Below are 22,547 nucleotides of genomic sequence, written 5' to 3'. Positions count from 1 at the left end.
GAGTTACGAGCCTCGTATCTATAGTGATTCAGGTGCGCACCTGCAAGGCAGGTTAGATGAGTCTTGCCTTGTCACAGGCTTTCAAAAAGGAACATCGTTTCGCTTTCTTTTATTCCATTTACCTCCTCTTTTTTCCTATGTATGAATTTCTCGACGAGCAAAAGCATATTGTTAACGAACAGCAATTTAACCTGCCGATGCTGAAAGTATAAGATATCTATTATTAATTAATGCTTCTTGTCTGAGATATTAAAAATGTATATCTGTTAATTGTGGTTCCAAAGCGAGTCCTCCGATATATGATATAAAAGTCAGCCTGTATACATCTGTCAAATCGTTGGGGAAACTATTCTCCTAATTGGGTGTACCGATTCGTTTGAAATTGTACCACGTGAATGTGGAGGCCCCAAAGTAGGTCCTGAAACTCATGAAATTTCATGTTTCATAATAAATTTATTTACTTATCATGGACTAGAACCAACATGCATGGTTTACGTTTTTGATGTTTCACGCCTCTTGGAGGCTTAGAATCGGAAATAAAGAGTTTCAGGACCTAGCTCGAGCAATTTAGAATACCGTAGAAATGGAATATTACAGAGTCGGATGGGAAAATGTGGTAAATACTTTCACCAACGATTGCAAGAGAATGCTGGTTTGTCTCGCGGATAACGCGTGTTCTTAGAGGAAAAATTTAGTTGCAGCTAAACGTCACAGATGGCGACGTTGGTTCGTCAAGGTATAAACAGTCATGAATTCATGGGATTTCGGCAGTTTTGCATCGATCTTTTTACCATTACTTTACCGTAATGACATATAGAACCCTTCAGTTCGTATAATTCTCACCGTAGACTGTAAAAGACTTCAACGTAAATATTAATGTCGGTAACGGGACGCGCCAGCTTATGTTACCATTTGAGTATTAAAAATGGCACTAGGTAAATTTCACTAGGTTGAAAATCACGCGCCAATAACACATTCGCGACCGCTGACGTGAATTCACGTCTTTTTCAAATTCTATTCCTCTTTGCCGCTGACGTGAATTCACGTCTTCTCAAGTTCTACCCCTCATTGCCGGTGACGTGAATTCACGTCTTTTTCAAAATCTATCTCTGATTGCCGCTGACGTGAATTCACGTCCATGACGACACACGATACAAGTTTGCGGCAACCACTTACAGAATTTCATTATTTTTGCCGGTACTCAGTATTTGAAACGGAAGAAAATTTGCCGCTCGCGAATGGGTTAATAGTGAATGCTTAAGAGAACCGGCAGTACGATTTAATTGCGGGGACTCGGTAGGCTCTTACACTGCCCCTCCCCCTCCCCCTCGTCCGCAAGTTTGCACATATTTCCTTCGGAGGCTTGGAAATAAAAACGCGTCTCGAGCGCCACTCGGGGAATGCAATTGCATCAGTGCCCCTCGAGTCGGCTGACCTTTGAGGAGAATCATCCGCGGGAAGAGCTCTCCTTCCCCCCTCCCCTTTGATTTCCCAAGGACGGCCATGCCGCTGAAGGAGTATCGCGCAAATCGTTACGCAATTGTCTATGGAACGCGGAAAAACTCCCCGGTGGGGGGATCTTCCCCCTTTAGTATCAGGGACATCCGAACGGTCGTGACTAAACAATTGCCGCAATCAGGAAACTCCAGAGAGAGTTTCCCCACTAACTGGGTTGAGCTGATTTAACCCTTTGAACATGGAGCCATCTCGACGTATGGGCGAAATTCGTATGACCGTGCAGGCGATATTGGACCAAACGTCGGGCGCCTTTAGGCGCTCTTAGTTGCCTAAGATTAAAAATAGTGTCTTATTCAAATCGACTGATTTGAGCGGGTTTTATTTCACATTAACAGTTCATACAGTTGGATAGGTCAGGTAGGTTGTGATAGTTTGATCCAATACCCTTAATCCTTTGAACATGGAGCCATCTCGGCGTATGGGCGAAGTTCGTATGACCGTGCAGGCGATATTGGACCAAACGTCGGGCACCTTTAGGCGCTCTTAGTAGCCTAAGATTAAAATAAGTGTCTTATTCAAATCGACTGATTTGAGGGGGTTTTATTTCACATACAGTTGGATAGGTCAGGCAGGTTGTGATAGTTCGATCCAATACCCTTAACCCTTTGAACATGGAGCCATCTCGACGTATGGGCGAAATTCGTCTGACCGTGCAGGGGATATTGGACCAAACGTCGGTCGCCTTTAGGTGCTCCTAGTAGCCGTAGGGTTAAAAAAAGTGTCTTATTCGAATCGACTGATTGTAGGGGGGTTTCACTCCACCTTAACAGTTCATACAGTTCGAAATAAAAGCATGAAAAAATTGGAAAGCATTAGTGGTCTCATAATATTAGGCCTTACGTAAATATTAAGCGTAATTCAAGGTTAGAATCGGCACCGCGGTTTGCAAATGTAATTTCGCCGTGCAAAGTGTTAGGTTAGGTTGTGTTAGGTTACGTTAGGTTAGGTACGTTCTATTATCACGTCGATCGCGCAGGTTAGACCGGTTCGGCTAATCCGGTACAACCTATTTTGCACTTATACTAGCCCATTCGCGCATGCGCACTAAGCGGGCCACGAGTGCGCGCGTTTTGCATTTGCATTTCCATTTGCACGTGCAAATGTGGACCCAATGGTGTCGTTACAAGCGCCCGGCGCGTAAAACGTATATTATTCGGAAATTATAGCCCGACATATGTGCCGGTAATGACGAAGGTGGTATAATTTCAATTTAAAGGTGTAAAATAAAAGACAAATTAATTCATCCCTTAATTCCCGTTGTATACATTTAGATTGGAATTTCAATGAACTCAGTGCTCTGTCTAGAAAATATTGGGTTGATGGCATAAGTAATGGCGGTTGTTTTTACACATAACATGACATATATAAAAAGAGAAAAAAAACGCCATTACTTATGCTTCAATGTAATAGAAAATGGCATTTCACATTTTCGATACCTGTTTCAAACGGCTTCGATCAAGGTATTATAATTACCCAATTATTATAGTTACCCAAAATATTATGGTTCCCCTCTGACCGTATCGATCAATCGAACGCTTCGATCGAGCCGGCTCGATCTCGAATTTCCAAGGCGGCCGAGGAAGGAGACGCGCCTCGCGAGAGAATAAGTGATAATAAGAGAGATTAACACATTCACGACCGCTGACGTGAATTCACGTCTTTTCAAGTTCTGCCCCTGGTTGCCGCTGACGTGAATTCACGTCATTTTAAAATTCTATACCTCATTGCCGCTGACGTGAATTCACGTCAATTTAAATTCTATACCTGATTGCCGCCGACGTGAATTCACGTCTTCTCAAGTTCTATTCCTGATTTCCCGCTGACGTGAATTCACGTCATTTAAAAATTTTATACCTGATTGCCGCCGACGTGAATTCACGTCTTCTCAAGTTCTATTCCTGATTTCCCGCTGACGTGAATTCACGTCATTTAAAAATTTTATACCTGATTGCCGCCGACGTGAATTCACGTCTTCTCACGTTCTATTCCTGATTTCCCGCTGACGTGAATTCACGTCCATAACGATACACGATACAAGTTTGCGGCAACCAGTTGCAGAATTTCATTATTTTCGCCGGTACTCGGTATTTGAAACGGAAAAAATTTGCCGGTCGCGAATGTGCTAAGAGAGAGTACGAGAGAATAAGAGTGAATACGAGAGGATAAGTGATAATAAAAGAGAATACGAGACAATACGAAAAAATAACTGATAATAAGAGAGATTAAGAGAGAATACGAAAGAATAAGAGAGGGAATCCAGGAGGAACAGGAAGAGCGGAAGAAACGCGGAACGAGGAACGCACGGATAGCTGGGTTGAATCAATACGATAAGTGGGCCAGGTGGGGGCGCGCGCCGCGACTCCGGGAACGCGCGGAACGCACCTAACCTCTCTTTCACGCGCCTAACCTCACTTTCACGCACCCGCGGACGCGGAAACCGGGGAACGGGCGCACCGGATCGCCCCAAAGGTGCGGCCGACTTCGCGCGGACCGTTTTATCGGCGCATCGGCGGGCGTTCCGTGCGGTTTCACCCGCGCCCCGTCGGTCCATCTACGGCGATGCCTTTCTTTCTTTTTCGGCAGCTACATTAAGGTTATATGAAAGTGTCATATATATATATACACACAAAAAAATATATATATATGTACAAAATTGACAAAACTTTTCTCCAAACTGGGTGCACCGAATGATTTGAAACCTCAGCACGAGGTTATAAAGGCCCCGAGGAAGAACGCGATGCTCGTGAAATTTCATTCCTCACAAAAAAAAAAAAAATAAAACGTGATCTTGGTTCTTGTCTGGGCTAAATGAAATAATTTTTTGTTGAAAAATAAAATTTCACGAGCATCGCGTTCTTCATTAGGGCCTTCGTAATCACGTGCAGAGGTCTCAAATGATTTGATGCACCCAGGTTGGAGATAAATTTTAAATATTTTGACGTTTTATATATATATATTATCACCCTTTCATATCACCTTAAAAGGCGATGCCAATTTTTTCTTCCTCTCCTGCGAAATTACCGCTTATTGCATTTTGCCGAATTGCAGATTCCTGCAGACCCGCGAAAGGGTTTCGAAACGAGCTAAAGACTCGACGTTTAGTAAGATGCCTGGCAATGTGGGAATATTTTTAAGGATTCGCCGGGTAATCGGATGAACCTGTCTTAAATATCGTTTGCTAAGCGTATTTAATCTGTACGTGCGCCTACATACTCAGATATATTATATATGTATATGTATATAATAATCGACCATCGATACTGGTGAGAACGCCGCGCTCGTCAGCACCCACGTGTATTCGATTTCGCTCTCCATTCTTCTCACCCTTTTCATGTTTTTTTTTTTTTTTTTATACAAGGGTCATTCTGTAGTGTCACATATGTGCCCATAATTATGAAAGTGGTCTAAGTCAAAATTAAAAAAAAACAAATGAGTTTATCAGTTATTTCACGCCATATTATTTCAAACGAAATTAATTCAATGTAATTTCGAAACAAAAAATATATGACTTAGACCACTTTCATAATTATGGGCACATATATGTATAAAATATTTATGGACAAACAATATCGATTTCCCGTTTCCTTGGCAAGATGGCGCAATTTCCAAGGTACAACGGGAATTTTCTCTCGGTCATGAATATCCAGGACCACGTCGAGCTCAGTCGGGAAATTGGTCCGCTCGGCCTTTCTCACCTTTCCTTTCATATCGTTCGACGCTCCCGTGCCCGTCTCCTTTCCTTTGTTTTCCCTTCTGCCACTCCTTTTCTCCACTCCGACTTCTCCGCATTCATCTCGTGTCTCTCATTCGGTGTCATTATTTTCCCTTCCCTCGCGACCGAGTTTTTCCAATGGCTGGGTCGGGCTTTTTAACACGATTTTTTTTTTTTTTTGGATTTCCAGAACCCTGAGAAATTAATTACGTGGGCAGAGATTGAGAGCTCAAGTGGAAGAGGGTATTTTAACATTAAAAGCATATATATTATATATGTATGTATATATATATATGAGAGGTGAAATCGTTGAGGAAAGTATTCCCCTAATTGGGAGTACCGATTCGTTTCAAATCCTACCACGTGAATGGGGTGGCGCTAAAGTAGGTTCTAAGACTCATGAAATTTCATTTTTCCTGAAAAATTTATTTATTTATCGTGGACTGGAAGCAACATGGCGTGGGTCGTGCACGTCCTCGATGTTTTACGCTTTTTGGGGGCTTGGAATCGAAAATGAAGAGTCTCAGGACGTAGATCGAACATTTTGGGATACCGTAGAAATTATATGTAGTGACCCTTTTTCCACAACTTAAGACTGTTTAAATGTGCTCCTAATGTTATTTTTCAATTAATTCTATTTCAGTCAAAATGGCGGACGACGGTGCCAGCGGCAACAGCAGCAGCGGTGAGGCGAGTCGGCTCCAGCTGCTGCAGGAAATGCGCCAGCAGAACTTCGACAGCATCCGGTTTGCGTCCTACAGGACCGCCTGCAAGCTGAGGTTCATCCAGAAGAAGGTCCACCGTGAGTTTCCTATAACAATTTCGTCATTACGACGCGTAAATACACTCGGTCGCCTCGCTCGAGGAGACTATGTTTGCGCTTGCACTTGTCGCGGGACTCAGTCGAGGCGCGCCGACCCGGAGCGTCTGCCTCCCGTTTATCCTCGCCTTATCGCCTCGTTTTTTACAAATTGATTTCAGTGTACAATGTCGACATCTAGAACGCCGTCAAGGTGTTCAGGGCGTTTGCACTTGCACTTGTCGCGAGACTCAGTCGAGGCGCGCCGACCCGGAGCGTCTGCCTTACGTTTATCCTCGCTTTATCGCCTCGTTTTTTACAAATTGATTTCAGTGTACAATATCGACATCTAGAACGCCGTCGAGGCGTTCGGGGAGTTTGCACATGCACTTGTCGCAGGACTCAGTCGAGGCGCGCCGACCCGGAGCGTCTGCCTCACGTTTATCCTCGCCTTATCGCCTCGCTTATACAAATTGATTTCGGTGCACAATGTCAAAATTTGAAACATTAACGAGGCCCTTCATGGAGTTTACACTTACATTTGTCGTGACTCTCAGTCGAGGCGCGCCAACCCGCAGCGTCTGCCTCGCCGTATAGCATTTGTCGCGGGACTCACTCGAGGCGCGCCGACCCGGAGCGTCTGCCTCGCGTTTATCCTCGCCTTATAAAAAACCGATTTCAGTGCACAATATCGACACCTGGAACCCCATCAAAGCCCTTCAAGGAGTTTGCTCTTGCACTTGCCGCAAGGTTCAATCTAAGCGCGCCGACCCGGGGCGTCAGCCTCCTTTTTATTTTCTCTTTATCCTCACCTTATACAAATTGATTTCAGTGCACAATGTCGACATCTGGAACGCCATCGAGGCCTTCCGGGAGAACGGGCTGAACACGCTGGAGCCGTCGAGCACCCTGGGCGTGTCGAGGCTGGAGACGCTGTTGTCGTCGCTCTTCCACGCGCTCAACAAAAGGGTGCCGGTCTCCCAGCAAGCCAAAGTGGACGCCACTACAGCGTTGCTGATGAATTGGCTTCTGGCGGCTTACACCAGTGGGTACGTACCTCAAAGGAAGCCGCCAACCCCCCCAGACCCCCTGGGGCTTCGATCTCCCTTCCGACCACTAGATGCTCATCCCATTCTTCTCCTCCACAGGGAAAACAACAAGATCTCCGTCTTCTCGGTGAAGGTGGCCCTGGCAACCCTCTGCGCGGGCAAGCTCATGGACAAGTTCCGATGTGAGAATTTACTTCATCTCTTCAGGGTCCTCCCGGTGGCTAGAATTATTCCTGCCTCCTCTTTAGACTCTTCGACTCTTAAGGTGGTATGAAAGCGCCGTCTCGAGGGTCTCGTTTATGAAGCTTTTACACTAACTAGACGCACCGAATCGTTTGATATCTTACCACGTGAATGCGGACGCCCTGAGGGAGGTCCTGACACTTGTGAAACTTCAGCTATGTTATAAACAATTTAAAAATTTTTTTGTTTATAAATAAAAATTGAATTTAGAGGTGTTGAAAAACCTTTCCTAGGGCCTCGATGTTCATGTGGTAAGATTTCAAACCATCAAAAAATGTCAACATGTGGTAAGATCTCATAAACGTGATTCATCTTTCAGATGTCACTTTCATGTCCCCTTAAAAGACACTTCCTTTTCACTTGCTGGGTTGCTGGAAAATCCAGCGATTGAGGCTGCGTGGACCTGGAATCCAGTTTGAGGCACAAGCAAAATTAACAGGCTTATTGGAATGTTTCTGCGATGTAGACGTTTGTGCCATTTTTCTTTTTTAAGAAAAACCAGAGCTGTTAAAAAAAAATAAACAAATTTCGATAATGACCATTTTAACGTTTTCGAGGTTTTGGGAGGCTCTGAAATTTCCTAACATCGGAAAATCCAAATTAAAACGACTTGGGAATTTTTTTAAATCTTTTTATCAGCTCTGGTTTTTGTAAGAAGAAAAAAAGCAAGAAACAAAACTCAATACGACACCAAACGTCTACATCGCGGAAGCCTGTTAATTTTGTTTGTTTATGTATATATTTAGATATATTTTAAATTTGTTTGTTACTATTACGGAAGTGAATTTCTTTCCCTTCTTTTGCAGACATTTTCTCGCAAATATCGGACGGCAACGGGCACATGATACACTGGAGGTTCGCCGAGTACTTGAAGGAGGTCCTCGCTCTCACCGCTGCCGTTTACGAGACTCCGTCCTTCGGGTACTCCGAGGGCCTCGCCAACTCGATATTCCCCCCGGTAAGGGTCGCCCTTTGTTCTGCAATCATTAAGGTGAAGTGAAACCCCCCTCAAATCAGTCGATTCGAATACAACACGTTTTTTTTAAGGGTATTGGACCTAACTTTGGCACATGTCTCGTGATCATCTAAGAATTGTCCTGACACATTCAAAATTTTGATTTTTGGAGAAAATTTCTTGACTTAGCCCAGACCAGAACCAAAATGGCGTCGAGCTCTCATATTTCGATCAGTGTACAATTAAGGCTCTGGTATGAGAAACGAAAGGGCCAGGACAATTTTACGATAATTTAGAACGCTCTGGTAATAGATAAACTCGCGTTTGGTAACATTAGCTGGCGCGTCCCGTTACCGACATTTATATTTATCTTGATGACTTTTTACAGTCCACATTGAGAATTATACGAACTGAAGCTTTCCCTATGTCATCTCAGCAAAATAACGATGATCGATGCAGCTGGATTAAATATCGTGGAGTAATTTGATGTTCGATTTTCCCTTCCAGAATTCAAAAGTCACCGTGAACGACTTCCTGGACACCTTGATGTCCGATCCTGGGCCTCATTGTTTGATCTGGCTTCCTCTATACCACAGAATGGCCGCCGTTGAGACTGGTAATTAATCTATTTACTGGTTAATTATTTACGGCCTCTGACAATTTATTGGGTTGGCAACTAAATGATTGCGGATTTTGCCGGTAGATGGTATTAAGGGGATGTGAAAGTGGCATCCGAAAGCTGAATCGTTCATAAAACTTTTCCACTAACTGGGTGTCTCAAATCGTTTCATACTTTAAAACATGAATATCGAGACCCTAAGGTAGGTCCCGAAACTCGAGAAATTTCATTTTTTATAAACTATTTTTAAAATACCTATAAAGAAATTTGAAAAGAATTGAAATTTCATGAGTTTCAGGACCTTCCTTATAGTGTCCCTATTCACGTTGTAAAGTTTTGAAGTATTCGGTAAACCGAGTTGGGAGATAAGTTTTATAAACAAAACCTCTTCGATGCCACTTTCACACCACCTTAAAAAGCCGCAATCACGTAGTTGCCAACCTAATGGTAGCTATTCTTGAAGGACGTTTTAATCTCTTGGGGTTCACTTCAGTGACACATCCGATCGCGTGCGACGCCTGCCACAGGGAGAACTTCACCGGGTTCAGGTATCGCTGTCAAAAGTGTCACTCCTATCAGCTCTGTCAAGATTGCTTCTGGCGAGGCAAGGTCTCAGGAACGCACAACAACGACCATGAGACCAGGGAATACAGCAGCTTTGTATGTACCTTTAATTAGATTTACACTCTCAAGGTGACTATACGCATCACGATAAATCGTTGAGATAAATTTGTGCAGACCTTTCTGCACAGATTTAATTAACGTTTCCTTAGAATTTTTAGCTAAACTTTGTATATAAATTCAATTAGATTTACACTCTCAAGGTGACTATACGGATTACGATAAATCGTTGTGATAAATCCGTGCAGACCTTTCTGAACAGATTTAATTAACGTACACCCGCTACAGAGGAACTCGATTTAATTGCACAGATTACAAATTTCTACGATCTATCGTCATATGTCACGATGAATTGTTTAAAGAATTGTAGATGAACTAGATTTAATTGCATGAAGTACGAATTGCTACGATTTATCGTCATGTGTGACAATCAATAGTTAAAAGAATTAGAATAGAACTAGATTTAATTTCCTAAATTATGAAATACTATGGTTCATTGTCACATGTGACGTTAAATCAATAGGAGAATTATGGAACTCGATTTAATTGTATAAATAGCACTTGTTACGATTTATCGTCACGCGTGTAATCACCTTCAGGTCTTGGAACCTTCTCCTGGCTCAGCTGATCATAAATCCTAAATTGTTGCTCCACCTGTGTACACTCATATATGTACTTGTCTCGAAACTCCACCTCGAATTTCCTGATATCCTAGATATCTAAGTTACCGGTAAGTACAATCCAAACGTATTTACGAACTCTAAGTTATCTATAAATGTCCACAAGCTGTTTATCCGTGTTATCAGTGTTATTCTTGATTCTTGACAGAAGTCGCCGAGCAAGCAGATCGGGCACTCTTTACGTAAGAGCTTCAGATGCGTCCCGGAGAAGGGGAAGAACAGCATCCCAAGATTCCCGGAACAGCCTGAAAAAACCCTCGACTTGTCGCACATAGTGTAAGAAGATCAGTTAATTATATCGAATCGACGTGCCGAGTTGTAACGTTAAGTATTAGGTGCCGTTCGCTCAGGCTCTTACATGTACTTGGCGCGAAACTCTACCGAGTTTCCTTACGAACGATGACACGAGGTAGCGTCTCAAACACGAAGTAGTTATAAGGAGATCTGACGCTATATATTGAAATCGTCCCCACCTTAGGGCTCCAGGATGTCTAGATTTTTCTTTCTTACCTAATGCCGAGAGCGCCTCCACGTTGAAATTCTGCAATTAAAAATTATCCTCTGCTGGCCGGTCTTTATCACATTGAAAATATCATATTCTGTATATCATTCGCGGATTAGCGTCCCGCTTTGCGTACCTTAATAACAAAATTATAAGCATTTTAGGTCATTTACGTCGGTAGGAAATGTCTCGGTCATGTAGAACTGGAAGTTCCCTTATTTCCCGCAAGTGGCGCTCGCGTCGTTGGATGAGAACAAAATCTGAATTTCTGTGGAACCGACCGTAGGCGTTGTCTCCTCGTACGACTTCATGGTCTCAAAGAAGTTTAACGAGGCGTATAATTAGGAAAAAATGAGTATATCCAGAATATAAACTTTCATTTTCGTACGTTTCAGACCGCCGTCCCCGTTGCCGTCTCACAATGGATTTCCAGATCCAGGATTCATGGCGCCCTTCGACTCCGGTTCTATGGACAGCCGGTCCACGTTGAGGAGGTAAACCCGACAGAATGATCTTCTTTAAGGTGATGTGATAGCGGCATCGCAGGGATCAATCGCTGATTACACTTTTCTTCCAACTGGATGCACCGAATGGTTTGCAATTTTACCCTGTGAATACAGAGGCCCTGTAGAAGGTCTCGACGCCCACGAAACTTCATTATTTGCCAGAAAGAAAAAAAAGAATAATAAAAATGTAAAGAGGATTTTGATAAAATTCACATTTCATGAGTATCGGGACCTTCCACAGGGCCTTGTTTCTTCACGGGATGAAGTTTCAAACGATTCGGTAAACCCAGTTCAGAGAAAAGGTGTCTAAATATTTTTACGTCTTGATACATATGTGCTAATGAACTCGGTTCAGCATGGACAGCTCGAGACTGGACGACGAGCACAAACTGATAGCCAGATACGCGCAGAGGTTGGCCCAGGAGGCGAGAACCGTGGTGAGTCTCGACTCTAATTCTGATTTAGTTCCTGAAAAGAGAATTCAGGGTTTTTCTGAAAAATTCAGAAATTCGGTTCGGTTCAATACTCTTAATAAAAAAAAAAGTGTCGCGTTCTGATCGACTGATTTGGCGGCATCGTATCCGCGAAAAAAAGGCATCCATAACTGCTCTGTACATCCGCGACTAGGTCCTTTAAAAAAATGATAATGCCGGAGCTATTCGTGTCGCAGAGTCGTTTCCCTCGGTCGCGCTACCTGATTAAGCCCAATAAAAAACAGGATAAGCATTCCGCTGGTGCAATGCCATTAAACTAATTAAATTTCCCTGAACATCCTACAGCCACGAGCCGCGTCCAGAATATCCCAGGCCGACCAAGCGGTGAGTTCTTCCTTTCGTTCGTCATTCCGAATCGTTTCGGGCGTTTACGGGAATAAATGTTCAACAGTTTCGCGTTAACCCTTTGAGCGCTGTGTACCTGTAAGTGCGTCCGACGTTTGGTCGAATATTGCTTGCCCGCCCTGGCGAAATTCGCCCATACGCTGAAAGGGTTAAGATGATGAAGTGCCGTAAAGAGGTCTCGTTTATGAAACTTTTCTTCGAACTGCGTGTACCGAATCGTTTCAAACTTGGTAATGTGAATATGGAAGCTGTGAAGGAGATCCTGACGCCCGTGAAATTTCAGTTTTTAAGAATTTAATAAAAAATTAAATTTCATAAGTTTCAGGACCTATGTTAGGGCTTCTGAATTCACGTTGTAGAGTTTGAAACGATTCGGTACACCCAATTTGGAGAAAAGTTTCATAAACGAAACCTCTTTGACGACACTTTCACATCACCTTAACCCTTTGAGCGCTGTGTACCTATAAGTGCGTCCGACGTTTGGTCCAATATTGCTTGCCCGTCCTGGCGAAATTCGCCCATACGCCGAAAGGGCTCAGCGCTCAAAAAGTTAAGGTGATATGAAAGTGGCTGCACAGAGGTGTCATTTATGAAACTTTTGCTCAAACTGTGTGTACCGAGTCGGCTTAAATTTTACAATTGAACATTTTACGTCGTATTACTTTCTCTCCTTGCTTAAGAATATATATACATTAATTAATAATAAAAAAATATATATATACACATCGGCTTACAGAGCGTTAAATGTGGATTTTCATTTTCGGTGTGTGAGTAATCGTTGCTTTTTTTATACAGGGAAGAACTCCTTCGGACGCCAATTTGGCCTCTCTGGATGCATCGAGGGCGCAACGAGAACTCATCTCGCAGCTCGAGGCGAAAAATAAGGAGATTATGCGAGAGATAGCAAGGTTAAGGTATACCCGTATCGTTTGACTTCCTATATGTCAAGCCTAAACCTCGTCGTCATCCTGTCGAACCATCTCCTAGAGTCACGCATGTTCGAAGACTTTTGATTTTCGCTTTGTGTCCCCTTGGTTGCATAGAAGGGAAGGTAGATTAGTGAAGGTGCAGCCACAGTCTAAAACACAAAGCCCAAGATAGATCAGTTGTTATATTAAATCTAGATGTTAAAAAGTAAAGAACGCGAGATGTGTAATTGGCGCGAGACTCTACCGAATTTCTTTACCACTGGAGACCCTATGTCGATGTTAAAGGATCAGTTGAACTCGCTGGAGGAACTTTTTCCCAATTTTTCCTTGAATCTCAGGTTTAGAAAAACCAGGTTTAATCAAGGTGATGTGAAACACGTCGAGGTACTTGATCGACGTCGGTAAAAATTATTTCTCTAAATACCTACGTTGCCGACGTTCGTTTTTATAGTGGCAGCTGGGTCGAATTATATTGGGTATTGTACTAAATGGCATTCTCCAACTCTTGTTTTCGCAGAATAATTATTAAGAAATCGAAGTGAAACTAGAAATCCTCTAGATTCATGCTTTCTGGGGCCCTGATCGACTGCAGAGGGACTCCCTGCGCCATCTGTGATTTTCATGTCGACTAAATTTTCACTCCGAGACCTTGTATTACCATCATTTTAGCCGAACACCGCATAAGACACGTTTTTTTGCCTTTATCTCGTTCAAATGCGAGTTTATCGATTACCAGAGTGTTCTAAATTCTCGTACAATTGTCCTGACGTTTTCGTTTCTCGTATTAGAGCCTCAATGATTGGATATCGATCGAAATATGAGAGCTCAAAGCCATTTTGGTTCCGGTCTGGGCTAAGTTAAACAATTTTTATTAAAAATCCGAATTTTGAAAGTGTCAGGGTAATTCTCACGTGTCAATGTTTTAAACAGTTCTATTCAATACCCTTAAAAAAAGCGTCTTATTCGAGTCGACTGATTTGAGAGGGGTTTCACTTCACCTTAATCAATTCCTTTGAACCTATTGATATAGAGAGAGATCTATAAACGAGGGTGGAAATGAATAATAAACCGAGATTGGAAATACGCGGGGAAAGGATTGACTGGAACGTTCAAACAAAGAACCTCGGTCGAGCTCGCGGAAATGCACTTGGCGAAGAACTCTGCCGAGATTCTCGATTTCGTTTTTAGACTGTGGGTGATCGAGGAAATTGATTTACATGGACACTACAGAGCGTACACTAGATTTGAAGCATGGACTTTTTTTTTAAATGTTTTAATAAGTCCGCCTGAATCGACATATAAATCTCTATATACATGAATAATTACTCTCGTAAATGTAATAATAACCAGGAATATGTGTGATCTTTTTTTTCACGTTCTCTGAAGTTCGAATACTTCTTTACTTAATGCCTTTAACCGAAACAATGGGGAGCAAGCAGGAGGGCAATGGCACCTGTTGCTCTAATTAATATATTGTTCTTCCGAGCCCATTATTTGCTCATTAGGGTCACTACATACACACCTCACACATACATTACGGCTTATCATGAAAATTGTTGGGCACAGAAGATGCCTCGATAGAAGACTCTTCGATGTCTGTTTGAGGATTCTTCAGTGCCTTTCATTGGCCTCGAGAATGTCTAATTGCAATGTCTAATCTCTTCATCAGGAGGCAGCAAGAGATCGAGGCGGCTGGTCTTGAGAATCCTGCCTTGATGTCAGAATTGAGAGCCCTTCGACAGAGGAAGGATGAGCTGGAGACACATCTAGCTACTCTGCAGGACTCGAGGAGACAATTGATGGTCCAACTCGAAGGTCTTATGAAGATGTTGAAGGTAATCATTCCTGACGAACAAAATATTCAAAGCCATTTGAAGTGAACTCCTCGCCGTTACAATATCTCTTCTTAACTCTTATTAGTTTTTCCCGTGTTTTTCAAATTTTTAGGTTACTGCCGATCACTACTGCTCTGCGAAAAGAATAATTGACACTGAATAAGGATATCAAGCAATTCTCATTAACCTAAAAGTTTCAGATTCAGCGCGCATAACAGATTTCTTTTTCTTTTGGAAACCGTAAAGAATATCGAATCGGTGAGCCAAATTTTGGCGTTAAGTATTGCTCATTCGGTAATGAGATTTAATACCGAAACTGAACTGGCATTAAAAGCTGAACGGCTTAATTCCATTTCCTACTGAAATAATAGGACAGATACTAAAATAACAGTACGGTTGGCATCACTGATTTGAGGTTATGACGTTTCTTTCGCGCAGAACCACCAGGCGTCCCCACGGTCCACGCCGAACAGCTCGCCACGTAGTACGAAGTCCCCGCCGCTGCCGCCAGGGGCGCTGTCGAGCAGCCGATCGGCGCCACCTACGCCGGGAGGACCTTTGTCGACAACGCCCCAGCAACAACAACAACAGCAACAGAGTCAGCAACAGATGTCGCAGAGCTATCAGAGCCCGGTGCCGCCGACCTCCGTAGCCGCCAACATGGCCGGTAACGCGATGCTCGGGACGATACAGAATCCCGTTCCTGATAGCCTCTCCTGCGTCGGCGGTGACGTCAGGTAGGCCGGCATGTACGAATCTCCCGCTTCCCCTGTACAAGAAATTCACCTGTCGGGGATTAATTGTCGAACCTTGATACGTCTGTCCGAAATCGAGCGCAAAGTTATCCACAGTGGGGTCTTCGGGGCCTTCCATGCTCTCCGGGGAACAGTCTTCATCGGTTCTCTTATGATTTTGAGGTTAACCCTAGAACATCCGGCAGCGGTTGAAATCAATTTTTGCTTTTCAGTACCACTGTACTGTGTTGGATTCAATACAGCACTTCTTTTGTGTAATTCCATGCTCTCCGCAGAACTGTCTTCGTCGTTTCTCTTATGATTTTGAGGTTAACCCTAGAACGTCCAGCAGCGGTTGAAATCAAATTCACCATTTCTGCTTTTTAGTACCCCTGTACTTAACTGAATTCAATACAGCTCTTCTTTTCTCTAATTCAATCCCAAACGTTTTAGTTAGTTTAATTAGTTTAGTTTTAATATTCCTGCCTTCCTCGATTTTCACATCGTTCACTGCCATTGGGTTCAAAGTGACTCATGTCAATGACACGTGGAGTTAATATCACGGCTAATTCGTATTCATATAATTAATGGGTCATTAAAAACAGAAAAGAAGTGTACAAAAAAATTACAATGAAAATGAATAAGAAAAAATGCAAACTCGAGGTCCTATAACAGAACAGAAACCTTTGTTCCTCTTTATTGAGATATTTTCTAATTTTATGACTTTTACATGGTTCAGTTTCATTTCTTTTTGTTAAATTATGAACATTTTATCTCAGAATTGGAAAACATTTCAATAAATAATAAAGTAAAGGGCTACTGAAAAGCAATATCAATGAATTGATCATTGTAGCGTTAATCTTCGATAACTAAACATTTGAAATATAATATTCACCGATTTTTCCAAATAGTTATCTAGGATTAATATGCATCCATCCAAATGGCTCGTTGACAGATCTTCATATCGGTCTCAAGTATCGGTGGAATAGTATTTGTTAAATCATAACCTCAAAGTCCTTGGAAGGCCCTGCGTAACCTAAACTTATGGACCACGGACTGGTTGATCATTCCTAATTGTTGAGTCAGCACATTTGTGGACTAACCGGAAACTATTAGTACAAAGTTTACCCTGAGCATGTATCTGGACGATGATAACACCCAACTTGCAGCTTGCTCACACTTCGGTGCGCAGCAAGTCAGAATTCTGTAGATAGACTCGTGTGGCTGTAGCTTATGATTTAGTGTTAAAGTAATTCCTCGGCTGACCCTAGATCCAGAAAAAGATGACAAAGACAATGGACTCACGCCGTTGTCGCGAAATTGACTCCAAGAAACATTCCCCCTCGTTTGCTTCGTTATGCTGTAACGCTTCTAGACGGTAGCCTGTATGTTCCCGTAGTCATTGTTACTTTTAACTCACCGTTTATCCTTAGTTCGCCGCGCCGGACTCTAAGTTTAGTTGTTATTCGTTTGGTTTTACGCGGCAGTTCCTGTTTTTAGTCTTATAGCGGGTTAACTTAGTCTTAGAGGTGGACGCGTCAGGTATAGAGACTCGGTCGCGTCTCGGCTTGACTTGGCGCGAAACTCAGCCAAAACACTTAAGGTGAAGTGAAACCCTTCTCAAATCAGTAGATTAGATGACACACTTTTTTTTAAGGCTATTTGATAAAACTGTCCAAAACATTAATACTATAATAATAATATACTAATATACCTAGGAATTGTCCTGACACTTTGAAAATTACGATTTTCGAAACTAATTGTTCAACTTAGCTCAGACCAGAACCAAAATGCCGTCGAGCTCTCACATTTCGGTCGATATACAATTATTAAAGGCTCTCATATGAGAAATGAAAATGTCAGAACAATTGCACGACAATTTAGAACACTCTGGTAATCGAGAAACTCGCATTTAAACGGGATAAAGTCGAAAAAACAAGTGTCTTATTCGCTTCTGTGCTAAAACGAAGGTAATACGAGGTCTCGGAGTGAAAATTTAGTTGACTCGGAAATCACAGATGGCGCGAGGGTCAATTAGGGCATCAAAAACCAAGAATCCAGGGGATTTTTGGAGTTTTACTTAGATTTCTTTATAATTATTGTACGGAAACGACATGTGGAGTATGTCATTTAGCACAATATACAATATAATTTAATACGGCTGTCGAAATAAATACGAACGTCGGCAACGTAGGTATTTAGAAGAATCCTTTTTACCGATATCGATCCAGTTTCTCGGCTTCTTTCACTTCACCTTAACGAATGGGTAGATTTGTTCGGGTTAGCTGCACTTTCTGTACCCGAGGGTAAAATTTACAATTAAGTGCATTACATTTCTTTATGAGGATACAAAAATGCTCATAAACTTCGACTGGCTAAAAGCTGCGAAAAAAAAAAACAAACAAGATGGCCGAATTATTGGCACGTGCGATTTATCGCGAGAGAGCATTTAATAGCTAGACTTTTACAATAATCATTCGCGAATGATTGATCTCCAAAAGTGACTTACAATTTATCAATAACGGAGTAATTATAGTTTTATGAATTTTAATTAGATTAATATCATAGTTTGGTGAAATGTTAGTTCACCGTATGTTTACACGCTCGATTGACGTTTAACGGCGAATGTAATTTCTTATGTTAATTGCTCGAGAATAAGTTAAAGGTGGCTCAACTTTTGCACTATTTTTTTAGTGGAAATAAGCAGCTAACACGAACAAATCTGTAACAAGGACTCTTATAATTGTTCCCGGCATAACGTCGTACTAGTGCTTCCATTAACGTTACTTCCATCCGATTGCGGGCACCGTTTTATTTTAGCACAGAATTAGCAAACAATGGATTATTATTATTATTAATTAGCCTAGAGTCGCCATCCTTTAGGAACGGCTTCGAACTTAAAGTAGGGGAAGCACTCTTCGCAGAGGATCCAAACCATTATTCTTGTTACACACCTCATCGAGGCAGAATAATTCTTTCCTATGTTAGCGTAGACTGTTAAGTTTCATCGAACCTAGATATATAATCTATCTTGCTGTCGGTTTAGACCCATCGAAGCAGATAACTTCCCTCCGATGAGATTTCAATGAACTTCACTCCGCAGCGAAGTATCATGGGCACGATATATTTTAACTTAATTCCTAATTCATCGAACCTAGATATATAATCTATCTTGCTGTCGCTTTGGATCCATCGAAGCAGAAAACTTTCCTACGATGAGATTTCAATGAACTTCACTCCGCAGCGATGTATCATGGGCAGGATTTATTTTAACTTAATTCCTACCTTAAGTTATTAATTTTATATCTAACGAGGTGTAATACATCCTCTGCGTGATTCATTGTCTGTTTGGTTGTACCTAGCATGCGCCACGTGAACGTTTGATCATACTTGCTCCTGCGTTTCCTCCCCCTCGACATATAAATTATTATTTCCCGGAGGAATAAATTTATTTCATCACATGGCTGGCAATCGCATCCGCGAAGTGGGTTTTATTTTCGTTCGTTATCTCTTTTGTTATCCTCGCAGGAATATCCCTGATCTATGTACACTTAGGTCCTTACTCATATCTCACTTTTAGCTTAGCTTTTAAACGTCTATTAGTTAAGGGGATGTGAAAGTGAGAAACATTTTGGATGTGAATGTGAAAAACATTTCAACGAACTGGGTATCTCAAATCGTTTCATACTTTAAAACGTGAATATGGAGACCCTAAGGTAGGTCCCGAAACTCGCGAAATTTCATTTTTTATAAACTATTTTTAAAATACCTATAAACAAATTTCAAAAGAATTGAAATTTCATGAGTTTCAGGACCTTCCTTATAGTCTTCCTATTCACGTTGTATAGTTTCAAACTATTGGGGAAACCGAGTTGGGAGAAAAGTTTTATAAACAAAACCTCTTCGACGCCACTTTCACATCACCTTAATGATCGGATCGGATACAATGCTTTAAAATATTTCTTTTAACACTAAAAAAATGAGATATGAGTATATAAATCGGTGAATCTCCAAAACCTTCCCGAAGAACCATGTCATCGATTTTTTTTTTTTCCACGTTTACGTTCCAAGGCTTTCGACTAAAGGTTCTTGTCGCGAAACGCATGCAGTGCACCTTGTTGTCTTTGGTTGTCGCGAGAACAATGCTCTAAAATACGTCTTTTAACGCTAAAAATGAAATATGAGTAAGGACTAATATATACAGATCAGTGAATCTCCAAAATCTTCCCGAAAAATTATGCAATCGTTTTTTCACGTTTACGTTCCGAGGCTTCCGAGTAAACGTTCTTGTCGCGAAACGCATGCAGTGCACCTTTGTTGTCTTTGGGTGGCGCGAAAAAACCGAGAATTTTCGCTGCCAGGTCTGCGTTCAGGACGAACAGCTTGCCAGGAAGTGGCTCCAGCAGCGCCAACAATAGCTTGGGCCGTTCCCTCAGGAACGACCTGTTGGTCGCCGCCGACAGCGTCACCAACGCCATGTCGACCCTCGTCCGGGAGTTAAACTCAGGTACGTCCGACTAAACTCGGATTACGAGCCAACTCTTTCGCACACACGAGGAATGATCGACTTTTAATCACCAAAGCCGCGGCTTTGGAGACCTAGACCTTAGCCTTATAAGTATATATTGGAATAAACAGTCGAGATTTTAAGGTTATGTGAGAGTGACGAGAAGAGGTCTCGTTTGTGAAACTTTTCTCCTAACTGAGGGTACCGAATCGTTTCAAACTTGACAATATCAATATGGAAGCTATAAAGAAGGTCCCGACACCCATAGAATATTAATTCTTTAAAAATTTACGGTTTCAAAATTTTTTTTGTATGAAAAATGAAATTTCCCGAGTTTCAGAACCTAGCTTAGACTCTCTATATTCACGTTGTAAAGCTCGAAACGATTCGGTACACCGGTTGGAAGTAAAGTTTCATGAACAATTGCGCTTTCGGATGCCACTTTCGCATCCTCTTAAGATATGATGAACAACGAAGCCTATTACAATATACGGAGTGAGTCGTATGCTTGGAGTAAAGAGACACGGCGTTCAGTCGAGGTCCGTGAACTTGTCGGAAACGCAACTTCACGATTTCACACATCCAACGAGAAATGCTCAATTTTTCCGTAACTCGTAAAAACATACGTCTACAGGGTGAGTCTTATGGAAGGTTTAAGGTGATATGAAAGTGTGATATATACACAACAAAAAGTGAAAATATTTATAACACTTTTCTCCAAACTGGCTGCACCGAATTATCTGAAACTTTAACACGTGATTATGGAGGCCCTAAAGTAGGTCCTAAAACTGGTGAAATTTCGTTTTTCATTAAAGATTTATTTACTTATCATGAACTGGAACCAACATGGCGGGGTCCGGGCACGTTTTCGATGTTCTACGCTTCTTGGAGGCTTAGAATCGAAAATTAAGAGTTTCGGGACCTAGCTCGAACAATTTAGAATACCGTAGAAATGTAATATTACAGAGGCAGATGGGATAATGTGGTAAATACTTTTACTAACGATTGCAAGAGAATGCTGGCTTGTCCCGCGGCTAATGTGTTCTTAGAGGAAAAATTTAGTTGCAGCCGAACGTCACAGATGGCGACGTTGGTTCGTCAAGATATAAACAGTCACGAATTCACGGGATTTCGGCAGTTTTACGTCGATCTTTTTATCATTACTTTACCGATATGACATATAGAACCCTTCAGTTCGTATAATTCTCAACGTAGACTGTAAAAAACTTCGGCATAAATATAAATGTCGGTAACGGGACGCGCCAGCCTATGTTACCACTTGAGTATTCTAAACGGCATTCCCACCAAAAAGGGTATAGATGAATTTCACTCTATCGACGTCGATTAAATTTCTTAGCGCCTTTCATATCCTCTTAAAGAGTGGACGTGCCCTTACGGCAGTACCCCACCTCATTTGGAGTTCTCATAAGACTCACCCTGTATATATATATAAAGAAAAGATATGAAAGAGGAGCCTCGTGTAGAGTAATTATTATTTTAATCCCAAAGAGAGTCTCCAGGGTCCTTTTCTCGATTTCTCCGACCTCGCATATTCCACTCGTAGAGCACGTAGGGATTCTTCTTATAGATGAGAGCATAGAAGGAATGCCTGAAAGCAGAAGTTAAGATTACGTCCCGACAAGTTAGAGAGATTAGATATTTTTTTTTTATATATATACAGAGACACGCAATGCCTGTTCGTGTTTTTCCTGTTAAGTTTCATCGAACCTAGATATATAATCTATCTTGCTGTCGCTTTGGATCCATCGAAGCAGAAAACTTTCCTACGATGAGATTTCAATGAACTTCACTCCGCAGCGATGTATCATGGGCAGGATTTATTTTAACTTAATTCCTACCTTAAGTTATTAATTTTATATCTAACGAGGTGTAATACATCCTCTGCGTGATTCATTGTCTGTTTGGTTGTACCTAGCATGCGCCACGTGAACGTTTGATCATACTTGCTCCTGCGTTTCCTCCCCCTCGACATATAAATTATTATTTCCCGGAGGAATAAATTTATTTCATCACATGGCTGGCAATCGCATCCGCGAAGTGGGTTTTATTTTCGTTCGTTATCTCTTTTGTTATCCTCGCAGGAATATCCCTGATCTATGTACACTTAGGTCCTTACTCATATCTCACTTTTAGCTTAGCTTTTAAACGTCTATTAGTTAAGGGGATGTGAAAGTGAGAAACATTTTGGATGTGAATGTGAAAAACATTTCAACGAACTGGGTATCTCAAATCGTTTCATACTTTAAAACGTGAATATGGAGACCCTAAGGTAGGTCCCGAAACTCGCGAAATTTCATTTTTTATAAACTATTTTTAAAATACCTATAAACAAATTTCAAAAGAATTGAAATTTCATGAGTTTCAGGACCTTCCTTATAGTCTTCCTATTCACGTTGTATAGTTTCAAACTATTGGGGAAACCGAGTTGGGAGAAAAGTTTTATAAACAAAACCTCTTCGACGCCACTTTCACATCACC

The 22,547-nt window shown here is 41.7% G+C and overlaps 1 protein-coding gene and 1 long non-coding RNA gene across 15 annotated transcripts in view; one reads left to right on the top strand and one right to left on the bottom strand.

Moving 5' to 3' along the window:
* LOC105695249 (dystrobrevin beta) overlaps window positions 1-22,547 on the top strand; it is a 31,776-nt gene that overhangs the window by 1,056 nt on the left and 8,173 nt on the right. For 5 of the 12 annotated variants that reach the window (XM_023432590.1, XM_023432584.1, XM_023432582.1 and 2 more), the window contains 14 exons: window positions 5,874-6,032; window positions 6,862-7,078; window positions 7,178-7,260; window positions 8,128-8,279; window positions 8,784-8,892; window positions 9,389-9,555; window positions 10,345-10,472; window positions 11,094-11,192; window positions 11,560-11,641; window positions 11,984-12,022; window positions 12,839-12,957; window positions 14,642-14,807; window positions 15,246-15,544; window positions 19,903-20,048. In XM_023432590.1, the coding sequence (XP_023288358.1) occupies window positions 5,879-6,032; window positions 6,862-7,078; window positions 7,178-7,260; window positions 8,128-8,279; window positions 8,784-8,892; window positions 9,389-9,555; window positions 10,345-10,472; window positions 11,094-11,192; window positions 11,560-11,641; window positions 11,984-12,022; window positions 12,839-12,957; window positions 14,642-14,807; window positions 15,246-15,544; window positions 19,903-20,048 (1,960 nt within the window). In that variant the 5' untranslated portion in view covers window positions 5,874-5,878. The remainder of the gene's footprint in view (window positions 1-5,873; window positions 6,033-6,861; window positions 7,079-7,177; window positions 7,261-8,127; window positions 8,280-8,783; window positions 8,893-9,388; window positions 9,556-10,344; window positions 10,473-11,093; window positions 11,193-11,559; window positions 11,642-11,983; window positions 12,023-12,838; window positions 12,958-14,641; window positions 14,808-15,245; window positions 15,545-19,902; window positions 20,049-22,547) is intronic. The other 7 variants (XM_012416663.2, XM_012416633.2, XM_023432587.1 and 4 more) reach the window with 6 other exon arrangements.
* The window catches only part of LOC105695283, a 4,528-nt gene continuing 3,333 nt past the window's right edge, over window positions 21,353-22,547 (bottom strand). For all 3 annotated transcript variants that reach the window (XR_002762211.1, XR_002762212.1, XR_002762213.1), the window contains one exon: window positions 21,353-21,657. This is a non-coding gene — a long non-coding RNA (uncharacterized LOC105695283). The remainder of the gene's footprint in view (window positions 21,658-22,547) is intronic.

The sequence above is a fragment of the Orussus abietinus genome, unplaced genomic scaffold, assembly GCF_000612105.2.
Source record: "Orussus abietinus isolate OABI.00-Male unplaced genomic scaffold, Oabi_2.0 scaffold335, whole genome shotgun sequence".
Lineage (NCBI taxonomy): Eukaryota > Metazoa > Arthropoda > Insecta > Hymenoptera > Orussidae > Orussus > Orussus abietinus.
The sequence above is the reverse complement of the archived record's forward strand: the minus strand, read 5'-3'. Positions and strand labels throughout refer to the sequence as shown.